Source organism: Gigantopelta aegis, chromosome 10 (genome assembly GCF_016097555.1).
Source record: "Gigantopelta aegis isolate Gae_Host chromosome 10, Gae_host_genome, whole genome shotgun sequence".
NCBI classification, from domain to species: Eukaryota; Metazoa; Mollusca; class Gastropoda; order Neomphalida; family Peltospiridae; genus Gigantopelta; species Gigantopelta aegis.
The window spans coordinates 62,140,183-62,156,027 of record NC_054708.1 but is presented as its reverse complement, the minus strand read 5'-3'; the positions used below and the strand labels follow the sequence as shown (position 1 = coordinate 62,156,027).

General features: G+C 35.8%; 1 protein-coding gene across 1 annotated transcript; it reads right to left on the bottom strand.

The window, feature by feature from the left end:
* Positions 1–982: 982 nt before the first annotated feature.
* On the bottom strand, positions 983–15,509 carry LOC121382811 (nucleolar protein 56-like). Its single transcript, XM_041512434.1, has 10 exons — positions 15,372–15,509; positions 12,190–12,400; positions 10,862–11,029; positions 9,982–10,180; positions 7,915–8,102; positions 7,091–7,242; positions 4,925–5,025; positions 3,807–3,955; positions 3,125–3,246; positions 983–2,075 (listed from the first exon to the last, which is right to left on the bottom strand). Exons 1-10 carry the CDS (start codon positions 15,372–15,374, stop codon positions 1,785–1,787), a joined length of 1,584 nt encoding a protein of 527 aa, XP_041368368.1. The 5' UTR covers positions 15,375–15,509; the 3' UTR covers positions 983–1,784.
* Between the last annotated feature and the right edge of the window lie 336 nt (positions 15,510–15,845).

Sequence of the window (15,845 nt, the reverse complement as noted above, 5' to 3'; positions counted from 1 at the left end):
GGTCGGTGTGCCCCATTTCTCATAGTAAAGTGCTTGATCCCGGTCGGTGTGCCCATTTCTCATAGTAAAGTGCTTGATCCCGGTCGGTGTGCCCATTTCTCATAGTAAAGTGCTTGATCCCGGTCGGTGTGCCCATTTCTCATAGTAAAGTGCTTGATCCCGGTCGGTGGGCCCATTTCGCATAGTAAAGTGCTTGATCCCGGTCGGTTTCTCATAGTAAAGTGCTTGATCCCGGTCGGTGGGCCCATTTCTTAGTAAAGTGCTTGATCCCGGTCAGTAAAGTGCTTGATCCCGGTCGGTGTGCCCATTTCTCATAGTAAAGTGCTTGATCCCGGTCGGTGTGCCCCATTTCTCATAGTAAAGTGCTTGATCCCGGTCGGTGTGCCCCATTTCTCATAGTAAAGTGCTTGATCCCGGTCGGTGTGCCCATTTCTCATAGTAAAGTGCTTGATCCCGGTCGGTGTGCCCATTTCTCATAGTAAAGTGCTTGACCCCTGTCGGTGGGTCCATTTCTCATAGTAAAGTGCTTGACCCGGTCTGTGGGCCCATTTCTCATAGTAAAGTGCTTGATCCCGGTCGGTGTGCCCCATTTCTCATAGTAAAGTGCTTGATCTGTGATTTCTCCGCTTGTCCCGGTCGGTGTGCCCATTTCTCATAGTAAAGTGCTTGATCCCGGTCGGTGTGCCCATTTCTCATAGTAAAGTGCTTGTGTGCCCATTTCCATAGTAAAGTCGGTGTGCCCATTTCTCATAGTAAAGTGCTTGATCCCGGTCGGTGTGCCCCATTTCTCATAGTAAAGTGCTTGATCCCGGTCGGTGGGCCCATTTCTCATAGTAAAGTGCTTGATCCCGGTCAGTGGTAGTGGTGTTAAAACACAAACTTTATGAGCTTTATACCACTGGGCTGTTGTCATGTTCTGATGAAGAGCAGAATTCATTAACAATTCATGTTGTTTGATTAAACAAAAAACACTCAAAATATATGTAGTAACATTGTTTATTTACAATGCCGATTTATCAACTAAAAAAACCTACCCCATTTCCTCATACTGTAATTTTAAAGCTAAAATTGCACAACAAAAGCTGGGTACGGCATGAAAATAATGATAAACAAGGATAAAATAAGGATAAAATTATTTTATGAATCGATTAAATTTTAAAGTTTTATGAAGTGACTCCTCTGTAGAAAATTGCATTAAAAAAAGCTTTATCATAATACAGGAATGTTCATCCTACCAAGTCTTGAGAAATTGTGTTTTTAACATTAAAATATATTGTTTACTAATAACTTCTAATGATGGGATATAGATATTTTCAATTAGATTCAAAATCTTTCATAGCAAACTTCAATTCATATATTCACCCCGTACAATTTTCAACCAATGTTTTATATTTTGCTCATAATCCAGTCTTTCATAAAATCGTAAAACATACAAATGTATTGTTCATTAAACAGTCACTTTCCGACTATTTTTACAAAATTCAATACCTTTCTTATTTCAAACTACATTTGTACCTTTCAAAACATCATTCAAATATTATTACTCCATCAAAATTTCTTCTTTATTACTACTTTTCTAAATGTACATTATCCACGTCCTCCATGGATAGTCTGTATGCTCTTGAAACTAAAAAGGATAAATCCTTGAATAGGTCCATACACGATCTGCTATACAGTATCTGCTGTAGTTAGCCTTCTCTTTTGTATGTCAGTTAAAAGCTTTGTATTATTCAACGAATGTGCTCGTTACTGAAAACCTGCACTTTTTAACGAAAATAATTCTATTACACATCAGCTTCTTTCTTTTTTTTCTTCTTCTTTTTCTTTGTGGGCGGCTCTTCATCTTCCATGTCGGCCGTGGTATCCATGGTGACGTTCATCTCCTCGGAGACCCGTTTCTCTTTCTTCTTCTTTTTCTTCTTCGGCTCCGAGTCGTCTCCTTCTTGAGTCGTCTCCAGTTCCTGAGTCGTGTCCATCTCCTGTGTCGAGTTCATGCTCTCCTCCGCTTGACGTTTCTTCTCCTTCTTCTTCTTTTTCTTCTCTTTCTTGAGGTATTTCTCAACAGCAGCATCAGCCTAAATAAATATAATATTGTTACACATAATATATAGGCAAAATACATATAATTATAGACTATAAATGGCTAAATAAATATAATATTGTTACACATAATATACTGTTATACAGACAGAATACTCCTAATTATAAACTATAAATGTCTAAATAAATGTAATATTATTACACATAATATACTTTTATAGGCAGAATACTCATAATTATACACTAAAAGTTTAAATAAATGGATTATTTATTACACACAGAATATTGTTATAGTCAGAATATTAATAATCATAGACAATAAATGTTTAACTGAATGGGATCTTGTTATAAATATTTGGTATTTTTCAACATAAAATATTAACAGAGAATATGACTACAGACTGATACAAAAGGAACTTGGACGGAATTGCCATCACCTCTATGAATGGGGATAAGGGGATGTCTCAATGATGATCAAGTCTAACTCCGCCCCTGCCACCCCCACATGATTTATGAAATTGACAATATCTGTGAAATTCCTTCATCCTTGTAATTAATAAACACTATTTTAAGAACTGTAAATAATTTGATGACTTAAAAATCTTAAATATCTTTATAAATACACAATATGTTCTAATATCCCTAAAGTAAATATATTTAATCTCAAGAAAGGTAAATCCCCCCCCCCCCCAAGCTAATGAAGTTTGACTGATAATAAGGCACTATGGTATTACTAAAAATGGAGAATTTTTTTAATAAATGCACAATATTTTATTAAAAAAGAAAGAAAAGGAAACACAAATTTTAATTTTAACTTTTAATTTCATGCTTATATCCAATTCAGGTTCAAGCATGCTGTCCTGGGCACACACCTCAGCTATCTGTCCAGGACAGTGGGTTAGTTATTAATTGTTAGTGGTTAGTGAGAGATAAGAGGGTGTAGTGGTCTTACACCTACCCATTGAGTCGTTAAAACTCGCTCTGGGTGGGAGTCGGTACTGGGCTGTGAACCCTGTACCTACCGATGGCTTAACCACAGCAACACCTAGGCAAATGCATAAAAAAGCCTAAAATGCAATGTTACCTCGACAACAGCTTTCTTCATAACATCTATGTTTTTAGCAGGAGCATTCCCAGTTTCATAGAATGACAGGCGATCTTCAACCTGCTGCTTCAAATGTTTGCCGTAGACAGTGGTTGGTACATCTGTTAAATAATTACACAAATTAATTAAGTAACCATCAGAACATGTTAAAACAGAATGGTAATTAATAATGATCGACACCCATTGTTACAATACTGACCATATATATTTTTATTAACAAGTACCCAGCACTGTAAAGGTATTTATCTCGCAATCAGTGTATACATTGGTAAGATATGATGACTACATAAATCTCTATATTTTCAGTCACTGACCAAAAATTATATGCACTTTCCCAGACAGGAAAGCACATACCACTGCATTTGTTGACTTGTGATGCACTGGTTGGAACGGGAATAAACCCAATCAGTTGAATGGATCCACCGAGGTGGTTTGATTCTGCGATACAAGCACCTCATGAGAGAACTCAACAGACTGAGATAAATAACCCCTTGCAAGAATGTCAAAGTAATATGTTAATTAACACATCTGAAAACAAGACATAATTCAGGCCAGTTTGTGACTGCCAGAATCCCTGGCCATGGTTAGCAAGTGAATATAATTACCATGAATTATATGCACATTCATTAAAAAATAAAAATAAGTAGAAGCAACAGCATACCCGCAAAACAATCAATCCTGGAAGCAATGGAACACTTGTTTGCAAGATACCGGGAAATACGACCCTTATTTTTCGCACCAGCTCGTCCAATGAATGAGGAATGAAAAATGAGTCCATATTTGGGGGTATTTCCTCGGGTTTTCAAAGCTCTGAAAAATGAAACACAAAATCCTTCATATTAAATGAATAGTAAAAAATAGGTCAGAGCTGTATACAGCTTAATAAAAAAAAAAAAGTATTTAACGACGCACTCAACACATTTTATTTACGGTTATATGGCGTCAGACATATGGTTAAGGACCACAGGATAGCACAAACCATAGCCTTTGTTGAACCAGTTATGGATCACTGGTCGGTGCAAGTGGTTTACACCTACCCATTGAGCCTTGCGGAGCACTCACTCAGGGTTTGGAGTCGGTATCTGGATTAAAAATCCCATGCCTCGACTGGGATCCGAACCCAGTACCTACCAGCCTGTAGACCGATGGCCTGCCACGACGCCACCGAGGCCGGTACAGCTTAATAAACAATTACATAATATGTGAATACATATATAGGGCTTTAGATCTCACTAATTTGGACACAACGGGGATGTTTGTCTTTTCCGAGTGCAGGAAGATCGGTTTATTTCAGTACTGTCATTAACAGCTGCTTTAGAGTTCAGAAATTCATTTCAAGTTATTTTAATTTAATTAAACTTAAAATTTCGGTGGTTTTGAGGTGAAATAATTTTAGTTCAGCATGTTTATAATGAATTTGGGCGTGATTATTTTGGGCATATATATTTTGGGCAAAACATTTATTGGTTTGACTTTGATGCAATCTAAAACCCTGTAATATGATATATAGGTGCAAAATACAACACCAAACTTAGTAAATATTGTAGTTACTGTAGATTTAATGTGAATTAAAATCTTAAAATGAAAATAATTAGCAACAGTCAAGTTTGATTAACTCTGGAGCAGCCAGTACTAAGTTTCATACACACGTGTAGCCATCCTGAGATGCTAAAAGGGATTAGGCTTAGGAACCATTATCAACAATTTTGGTAACTTAACTACTCTACTAAAAAAATTTGTTGGGAATTTATTACAGATTCACTTTGTTATTCGACCTACCTGAATAAAGCTTTCTCGGCCCCCAGAATCTGAACAGTGGATGCTGGGTATTTGGCAAGACTTGTCAGACTTCCTGCATGAGCTATTAACCGAGCTCCAACCTATACAATATAAAACAGTCGATCAACATCAGTAGTGTGGTATCATGAGTTGAACCAACAACAATATGACACTGACATTGAATCAGTAAAAAAATATGTGTCATAAAAATCAACTCCACCACCCCAAAGACCATTTAATTTTTTTTTTTTTAAATAAAAATAATGATAACAAACTGTCTTCTATATTCAGGTACTACCATATATCTTCGCCTGTAAGTCGATCTCGGCTATAAGTCGAGTCCCTAATTTCAAGCCCTGAAAACATCTTTTTTTATTGACCCGTTTATAAGTCGACCCTAGTTCACCAAGGTAAACATCTACGGTCTGTTTTTTAACATTTTGACATTTATTGGACCCGATGTTTACAACTTGAACAGCAAAAACAAGCGTTCAGTTTCCGCCCAGATTTCAGGCGGAATCGATACAACCATGGAATTAATTATTTCGTGGCGAAATATGATATGTACCAATAAATATAAACACTTACTGTATAAAGAAAACTTCCCGACTCACGTTTTACGCATAAATAGACAGTTTGTCCAAATAGTAATCCTGCATTAATCCAATTTTCAGTTACGAACAAAATCTCGAAAATTCCCGCCGGCCATTGTGAGCATATTTAAAATGTGATTGAAAACTGTTAGTGGAATCGGATTATTTTTATTATTATTCGTCTCGGGTTCACGAGTTTATTCCACGATATTTAATGGAATATCACGTTTAATAATAATAAATAAATAAACTTAATTAATTAATAATATTTTTTAAAAATCAATTAATTGATAATAAATTAATAATAACAATTAAATTTAACTGAATAAAACCCCTAAAATAACTAATGACCAGTAAGAAATGAAATGAAAACAAAAAAGAAGAGAAAAAAAGAAGAGAAAAACCATTGAAACACATGTAAGCAATGGCCTGTAATAATAATATTTAAAAACAATTACTAAAGGAAATAATAATTTTGGAAAAAGTAAATAAATGAAGGCCTTATAATAAGTAATGACCTGTACTAACAATAATTATTTTTTTAATAATAATAAAAAAGAATAATACACCCCAAAACTTTAATGTGATAATATTATTAACAATGCATATAATGCAACCCACACAAAGCACATATGTAGAAACAAAAATAACAAAATAAATAAATTTAATAATCAATTCCATTCAGTTCTGCAATACTTTTTACTGGGTGTACGTAAAATGCTTGATACGAATAATTCTCGTTCCGCAAAATTTTCATTCCGCATTTTCGATGTGCCAGGATAAAAATAGCTTTCAAATGTTTAAATGTGTCATCTTCAAACATCTAATCCTGGAAAGGTTACCAAAGGTATTGTACTTAATATTTTTGTCTAAAATTTATTAAAATGTGTTGTTGTACGTGTTGAGGCTCTTAAATAAAGCACATATGCCTGATTTTATTAAATCGTGATTGCAAATGGAAAATTCGATCCAATGGATAAACGTTACAGCACAGCAATAAATATTGTGCCGGAGACGTTTATCTTGATGAACTAAAGTCGACCCATGAAAAACAACTTATAAATATTGAAGTATTTCTTATTTTCAGCACATGAGAACAATAACGTACAATATTTGAACAAAAGAAAATTATTTTACAAACTTCGGTTTTCACGTTTTGTACATTTTGTACATTTTGTACCTTTTGCCAGTAACAGTCTAGGGGAAGTCACTCTTGACAGAAGCACAAAAAAAAGATTGAACAATGTCTCAGCATACAAAAACACTTCACGTAACTGTTATATCACTATGCTCCAATGGCAGCAATGAAAATGAAATTATTAGATACAAAATACTGTGAGCTTTTCATAAAAATAACAAGGACAAGAACAGATTTTGGATAAAGTCAGGAAATTTAAGGTTTTTAATCTTTTAATTGTATACTAATACACTACGCTCCATAGATGTACACTATGAGAGTATATAAAAATACAATATGCTATACAGTGTGTTAATGATACACTACACTCCACAAGAATATACAAAAGAGACTATGCTCCACAAGAAATAGTAAGCTTCGTAAAAATTATGTTACCTGTTCTCCAATAAGCTCAGATAGATTTGGAGCCACTGCGTGCATTTTGCTGCGGAGATACACAGACAGTTTCATCCGGTAATCAGTCAAGGCAATCACTCGTGTGGCAAACATATCAATGTTAACAAGATCAATTGGAGAGATATCCATTCCTACAAGCAGAATTTATTATTACGTTTCATCAATTCATCAATCAGTTCTTATATATACTTATAACGTTAAAACACAAGTCACAAGCTAAAACTAAACTATACGTAAAAAAAGGTTACACCAGGGGTGTTCACTATCCTTGAAATTATTAGGCTGTATGAGGAACGTATGCAGTAGTGACAGCAGTAGTAGCTAATGAAAACCAATGCCCAACACCTACTAATGAACTCTTTAATCTTGGAAGGAAGGAAATGTTTTATTTAACGACGCACTCAACACATTTTATTTACAATTATATGGCATCAGACATAAGGTTAAGGACCACACAGATATAAAGAGAGGAATCCTGCTGTCGCCACTTCGTGGGCTACTCTTTTCGATTAGCAGCAAGGGATCTTTTATATGCACCATCCCACAGACAGGATAGCACATACCACTGCATTTGTTACACCAGTTGTGGAGCACTGGCTGGAACGAGATCTTTAATCTTGGTATAATTTTCCACTTTCCAGACAAGTATGGGGCCTGAGCGATCAATCATCTTATGATGACCATGCTAAAACAACTCTTTAGAAACTAATTCAGAAAATTACAAAACAAATGGCACATAGAGAATATAATGCATTGTAGACATATTTAACTCTAACCAGATGCTACAATTCCATCATTCTTACCCATAGAAGACCTAGCTGCATCGACTATAGCCTGCACTTTGGCACTGTCCATGACGATCTCTTCCAAACTTTCTACTTTGTCTTCTGTTAGTTCTTTTCTGTTCTTGATTATTTTTGCCACTCGTGCATACGTGTAGTTGTCAGTAATAATCTTCATGAGTTCTGGGAAGTGATATGAGTACCACTCTCTATATAAAACAATAGATAGTTCATGACATTGAATGGGAACAAGCATTTGGTAAATCCATCTGCAAACATGTTCAGCCATGTTACCATCTAATAATGAACAAAAATAATTTTAGGAATTTAAATATTCAAAAGTACACAATATTTTAATAACAATTATCACCTACCGGTACATATATATGTTTAAATGTACTATTTGTAAACATGTATATTAGGTAAGGCAATGGCAGAAGTTAGTAATCTATTACAAAAAAAAACCATTTATCACCTACAAGAACTAAACGAATAATGAATCGGAGATTGTTAAAAAGAAAAGATCTTTAATGTTATTCAATATGAGATCCTCTCTGGACCGTTAACTAGTAGAGTACAACTTCAAGTGATATAGAGAATACGATTTCCCATGAGAGACCATTTATAATACAACAAGTGTTTTCAATAGTACATCACAAGTGAAAACGAGTGGTGTATTATCAAAAATGTAAGTTGTAATTGGTTTAGTATTCTATTTATTACACTGCACATCAATGAACAAAAATAAAACAGAATTGCTTCTAGCATAATGTACAGACCTAAGACCGGGGTAGATAATGGCACTTACCGGAATGGTGCCATTTAGCAAAAAAACAGCATTTCTTTTATATGTATTTTTCCTAAGACAGAATGGCTTTTAACGTACCAGTCAGAAAGAAAGAAATGTTTTATTTAACGACTCACTCGACACATTTTATTTATGGTTATATGGCGTCAGACATATGGTTAAGGACCACACAGATTCTGAGAGAAAACCTGCTGTCGTCACTACATGGGCTACTCTTTCCGATTAGCAGTAAGGGATCTTTAATTTGCGCTTCCCACAGGCAGGATAGCACAAACCATAGCCTTTGTTGAACCAGTTATGGATCACTGGTCGGTGCAAGTGGTTTACACCTACCCATTGAGCCTTGCGAAGCACTCACTCAGGGTTTGGAGTCGGTATCTGAATTAAAAATCCCATGCCTCGACTGTGATCCGAACCCAGTACCTACTAGCCTGTAGACCAATGGCCTAACCACGACGCCACCGAGGCTGGTCGTACCAGTCAGAAGGCACTGGTTGAGACTGCGATTGAGTAGGGGAACTGACTCATTAAGGCCCATCAATCCTACAACTCATCGCACCTCTGCTATATCCCAAACCCACCCCAAACCTGGAAACAATATGGATTTCTAACTAGTAGTTTAGAAAGTTAAAGTTTGTTTTGTTTAATGACACCATTAGAGCACATTCACCAGTCCTTGGTTTTTGAAAATTATAGGTGAGTGGAAAATCGCACACCTCAATATGCTAAAGTGAGTGAAAAATCACTCTCCAAAATAAATAAAATAGGTACATCTACAAAATTGTCTATTGAACCATTATTTCCCAGATTTGTTCAACAAAGAGAAATTCCAGTTTAACGACTGCATGGAAGCCACTGCCATGTTTTAAATTTTTATTGTTTTAATAAAAGGACCTTCCTATCAGCTAAATGAGCTATGAAAACTGTGATATTTGTAAACAGTGGAAATAAATATACCCATATATTTTACGTGTGCCGTTTGTTGAGTGTAACGTGCGCTGTTTTTCACACTCGTCAGATTGAAATTACGTGCGCTGTACGAGCGCGATCGCACCTGCGCACCTTAAAAAGTAAGGTCTATTCATTTATTAATCATCGGCTATTGGATGTCAAACATTTGGTAATTCTGACATATAGGCTCAGAGAGGAAACCTGCTACATCTTTTATATCTTATGGACAGAATAGCACATACAACTGCCTTTGATATACAAGTTGTGTAGTAGTTTATAAGTAAAACAAAGTATAAAAGAATTGATATTAATTTCACTCCTGTGATCACCTGATTCTCATGGAGAACGTGTTCACATCCTTGTCGAGCTGATCGAGAAGACTGATGCTCTGAATGATCATGTTGTCCACACGGTTCACATTGAACTTCACCTTCGACCGTGAATAGCTGTGACCTAAACCCAGTTGTGCCTTCGATGCCGATTTGTCGGTCAGACCTTTTACAAGACTGTGAAAATGGGTTCGGATTCCTGCAATGAGAAAAAACAAAGCCCCTTAATATGACAATGTGAAAGTAGTCTTTCCAGTTTATCAAGAAGAAAAAAAAAGAGCAGACGTGAACCATTAAGTTTTCTGTGACTGTTTAAATCCACTCGGCGGCAGAAACATGCTGTTTCGAAGTAGCATGTCTCACTTTAAAAACAGTGTATCGATAATATTCCAAAGTACACTAATATGCATCGAGATTTAGAGTGACAATCTTTCCAAGAAACACACAGCTGACCAAGATAGTACATTCCACAATTAAAAAAATAAAATAAAATTTGTTGGCATTTCAGAGCATAAGGTTGAAACAGGTGCAAATCTGGGATGGATGAAGGGTGTGTGCAAACCTTCAGTTCAAGTGAAGTATTGTGATCTGAACTTTCATACTTATGTTTTCAGCAACATGTTTCTTTGGGAGTATTTTTTGGAGTGGGGTGGGGGGTGGGGGTGTTGGTCGGTTACTTGGGAATATCTTTATGAAGTTCTAAAATAATTTGCTTACAGGTATACAAAAAAGGAGTGAGCAGAAAAATATGTATAACTGTTTTCTTTACTGATGATCTCATGTAATTCAATGCAGTTATTTTATGCTTACAACATTACAAAAGAATTGTTGCTTTAAAAAAAACATAAAAACACATCATAACAAATGCACATCAATGTACCTCTGGTAATCTCTGGAACCACTCCAGTGTGCAGACAACTGATGCCAAGTTCCTCGCTGATGGAACTGGCGATCTTGGAATCGGCAATACCAAGAACAACTTTGTGCTTCTTGCTTCCTTTAGGGACATTGTCTTTCAGAAATATTCTCAAATCATCATGTAACAAACCTACAAAATATAACAAAATGCATGTAGTTCTCTACAGAAATTATTTGGAATTTTATACCGTTTCATAAAGAATTAAATAAAGTTTCTTTTGTTTAACGACACCCCTAGAGCACATTGATATATTAATCATTGGCTATTAGATGTCAAACATTTGATAATTTTGACATACAGTCAGTCTTAGAGACGAAACCCACTACATTTTTCCTTTAGTAGCACGGGATCTTTTTATATTCACCATCCCAGACAGGATAGCACATACCACGACCTTTGTTATACCAGTCGTAGTGCACTGGCTGGAACGTGTTTCATAAAGAATGAAATCCACATGCTTACCAGTTATTATCAAATCCATCACTTGCTACAGGTATGTTTGAAGAACATCATCATCAAAGTAAGTCAATAACGGTGACTGAGGTTACCACGAGGCCACCGCATACCAAGAAAGTCGAGAATGGTACTTTGTTCTCCACAAAATCGTATAGAACTAAAACTACAAGACTTAAGTTTTGATCAGTTCAGTGTTATTTAGATACACATGTACAATGACAACAGTGACATGAATGAATAAAAAAGTATCAGTGTGTCTGTGAAAGGAAGGAAGGAAATGTTTTAATTAACGACGCACTCAACACATTTTATTTATGGTTACATGGCATAAGACATATGGTTAAGGACCACACATATATTGAGAGAAGAAACCTGCTGTTGCCACTTCATGGGCTACTCTTTTCCATTAGCAGCAAGGGATATTTTATATGCACCATCCCACAGACAGGATAGCACATACCACGGCCTTTGTTATTCCAGTCGTCTGTGAAAGGATTTTATAATAATAATGATGAAATATGAATGTGTCATAACCTACAGGTTACCAGGTCTGTATTTTGTGCTAGCCTGTACATGGGTTACCAGACATATAGCTTGTTTTGATGCCTGCAGTCATCTTTATCAATTATCAGATTTTAAATCTGAATTACTGCTGCAACAATCTGATAGAATTATTTCATACATAGATGTCTAAAACTCTGGATTCATCAACTTCAATTATGTGTGAAACACTATAGCACTGCAATTAATACTGGGTATTTGTTTTAAATCCCATCTTTCACAGTAGAAATACTAACAAGATTTGGTGTTGAATACTAAATTTATTTCCATACCTTCTGAAATGCTGTTGATGTTGTCCAAAGCATTTGTGCCACTCTTGAATGGGCTGAATGATACAAGTTTCACAATGGAATTAAATCTGCTCAAATCGGTCACCGATTTTTCTACTTCAGGCAGTAGTAAACCAACTTCTTCAAACTCTTTCACCCGGAAAAGTGCATACCCAGATGCATGCTCAAACAGCACAATGATATTCTCTACACCCTGTGAAAAAGAACACACATTTTCATGAATGGTGAAATATAAATGCGGAGTCTTAAACTTTATTAACAGCTTTTCAAACCTTTGTTTGGGTTCGATATTAACCAATGTTCATTCTTCAGTATGACTTTTTCAGAAAATTAGGTTTAAATAACAGATTTTAGTCACACCTTGTGGCTTGCCTTTACAATGTTGAGGTTTTTTACATTAAAAAGTTTAATAAGATTTTATGAGATGACTTTGTTGCTTAACATCCATCATGTCACAATACTGTTATTAATTAATTATTGATATCAAATGTCTCGCTTTGCAGGTAATTGTCTGAAAAACAACTTTTTTAATCCTACTCCAAGAAAATTTAAAATAGAAGATATAGGAGAGTAGATCTTATAGGCTGAAATTGCACAAAATTGTCTTGCATCCAAATGATAACAATACCATAAATGCAAATAAAAGCAGGGATTTACCGGACACACAAAACTTGCGTATAGGACGCACTAAAACTTAACTGGACCCGCAAAAATAGAGATACTGCGTCCCGTGGGACGCATAAAATATTTGACATTTTCAGTAACCCTGTCCACTACCAAAGATCGATCATTCTGTGTAACACACTATTTCTTTTCTACCTATAAACTGCGTATTCAAATGGGGATTCCCCATATCGAAAACAAAAAGTTTTAATCTCTGGGAACACTGCGTCTTTATCCTTTGCTGCGCTTACGGTAATCGAATAAAGTTGGTAATTTCCGGAAAGAGTTCGCGGATTTGCGATCATTCGGAACTTCTCGTCAACAGGCCAAACACAATCAGAAATTCCCGGGCGAATAAAACAAATTTGTTAAATGTTCTGATTTGCATTAACAAACAAGTAGCACGATTCATAAATAACACATGGTATTGTGAGTGTCATTTAGCTTGCAGGAAATGGTTCAAATAATTATACAGATCGAAGTGAAATGTTTATTTTGAAAGAATAAACAATGAATACCGACAATGATTTCCCGAAAGGAAAAACAACCACACAGCTTGTTAAATTTACTTTAATGAAACATAGTATACACGTGATTTGTTGTCTGCAGCTCTGTCGTTTGTGTGGTTTTGGGACCCCAGAAAAGAAAGAGGTGAGTCCAAGGGACCCCCATTTCAGAAAAACAAGGTAAATCCCTGTAAAAGTATACACGTTTTAAGGAAACATAGTTTTAGGCTTTAGTAAGAAATGATCATGAAACTAACTAGTACAAACCAAGTGATAAATATTACTAGGGTAACTTTGAATTATCACTGCTGCTAATAATTTAGTGTCACTGAACTACATAGATTAGAACCTATAGTACCTTGGGTAATCAGTTTCCAGGAGGTTATAGAGTATTTTGTTTAACAACACCACTAGAGCACATTGATTAATTAATCATCGACTACTGGATGTCAAACATTTGGTAATTATGACACGAAGTCATCAGAGTAAACCTGCTACATTTTTCCTATTGCAGCAAGGGATCTTTCATATGCACTTTCCCACAGACAGGAAAGCATATATCATGGCCTTTGGCCAGTTGTGGTGCACTGGTTGGAAGAAGAAAAAAACAATCAGCTTAATGGATCCACCGAGCTGGTTTGATCTAGCGACGCAAGTACCTCAAGTGAACACTCAACTGACTGAGCTAAATCACGCCCCCCAGGTGGTTATAAATTTTTCCTGGAGCTTCATGCAAAGTGAACATTATTAAGCAATTTCCAGGATGTGAGCAAACTCTATTATCAGTATCACCTCATCGCTACCCACTATGGGTTTTTTAATTTTAGCTTCTATTTCATCGGCTGTGAATACAGGCTCAAACTAAACTTCAATTCATTTATTTGACAAAGCAATTGCCTATAAAAACAACTGCAGTATATCGCCCATAGACAGTGTTTTCACTGCAAATACACCACAATTAATTTCTGACCAAATCATTGTCTGGGTCTCACAAGTCTGGTGCTTTCAAGAAGTTTGTTTTCTTTAATGACACCACTAGAGCACATTGATTTATTAATCATCGGCTATTGGATGTCAAACGTATGGCTATTTTAACAGAGTCATAGAGAGGAAACCCACTACATTTTTTCATTAGTAGCAAGAGATCTTTTATATGCACCATCCCATACAGGATAGCACATACCACGGCCTTTGATATACTAGTCATGGTGCACTGGCTGGAACGAGAAATACCCCAATGGGGATTGATCCTAGACCAACTGCGCATCAGGTGTGAGGTGTTTTCAAAATACCAGATTTGTAGATCATAAATGCCAGCACAGACTGACAGAGGCAGTGTTTTGTTATGTTAATTCAAGGAAGTTTTGTTTTTTTCTACCAGTACAATACTTGCAAGACCCAGACCCAACTCTGGCGTCTTTTAAGCCTAGAACTTTCAGTTACATGTAATTTAGCAAAAATGCATCTGCATTACAAATTTTATCATATAGAATGATAGATCTATGAATATAAAGTATTGTATGTTGTCATGTCATATTAATCAGAGGCATAGGAAATTGCCAACAAGTGTGTGTGTGTGGGGGGGTGGGGGAGCAAACACACACACACACACACACACATAAATATATAATTATATAAAAACCATGGCTGGTGCTATACAGTATCGGATATATCAGTTTGTAATTTCCATACGAGTTCACTGCATTTTCCCCCATACCAGTAAGTGTTCCATACGAGTTCACCGCAAGCCGCACACATTATAGAAACCCATTATTGGCATTAATGGCATTATAGCATATATACTGTATACATAACACATTCAAAATACCATTTATTGGTTTTCGTGTACAGCTACATAATTTGCAAAACATCCCTGCCTCAATGTCTCAATACTGCCTGCCATTTTCATGATTTTGTGGCTTTTAAAATTATTTTTTTTAACCAAGTTCATGATTCAATATCTTATTTAACGCATTTATGAAATCAATTGATTACCATTTTCGATTAAAATGTTGATACATCAAACCAAAGTCAGTTTCCTTGATAAACTTTATGTTGTTAGTTCATCTGCATGCAAAGAAATTACTCAAAATACAGGCTTAATTAACCAAAACACGTGGGTCAACCATTTTTATTTATTAAAGTAAGTCATTATGTATGCTTTGCATCTATTGGTTGATCTTAGCCAATGAAATGACATTTTACTATTTTCTTTTTTGTTTGGTAGAATGTGATGCGGGAATGCAGATGATTCGTTCTCTGGACCTTTCGTCCACAGACGATTCGTCCATTAAAAATTCGTCCACTATTGAACTCGAGACGATTCGTCCACAACCAAAAATTAGTTTTTGGACAATTCGTCCACTAGTAATATTATTTGTTTATTTTTGGCCACAAAGCACATGCATACGTGTAGGGGAGGGCGGGGCAATGCGCACAGATGATAGAACTTGGCTGGAACTTGGTAGC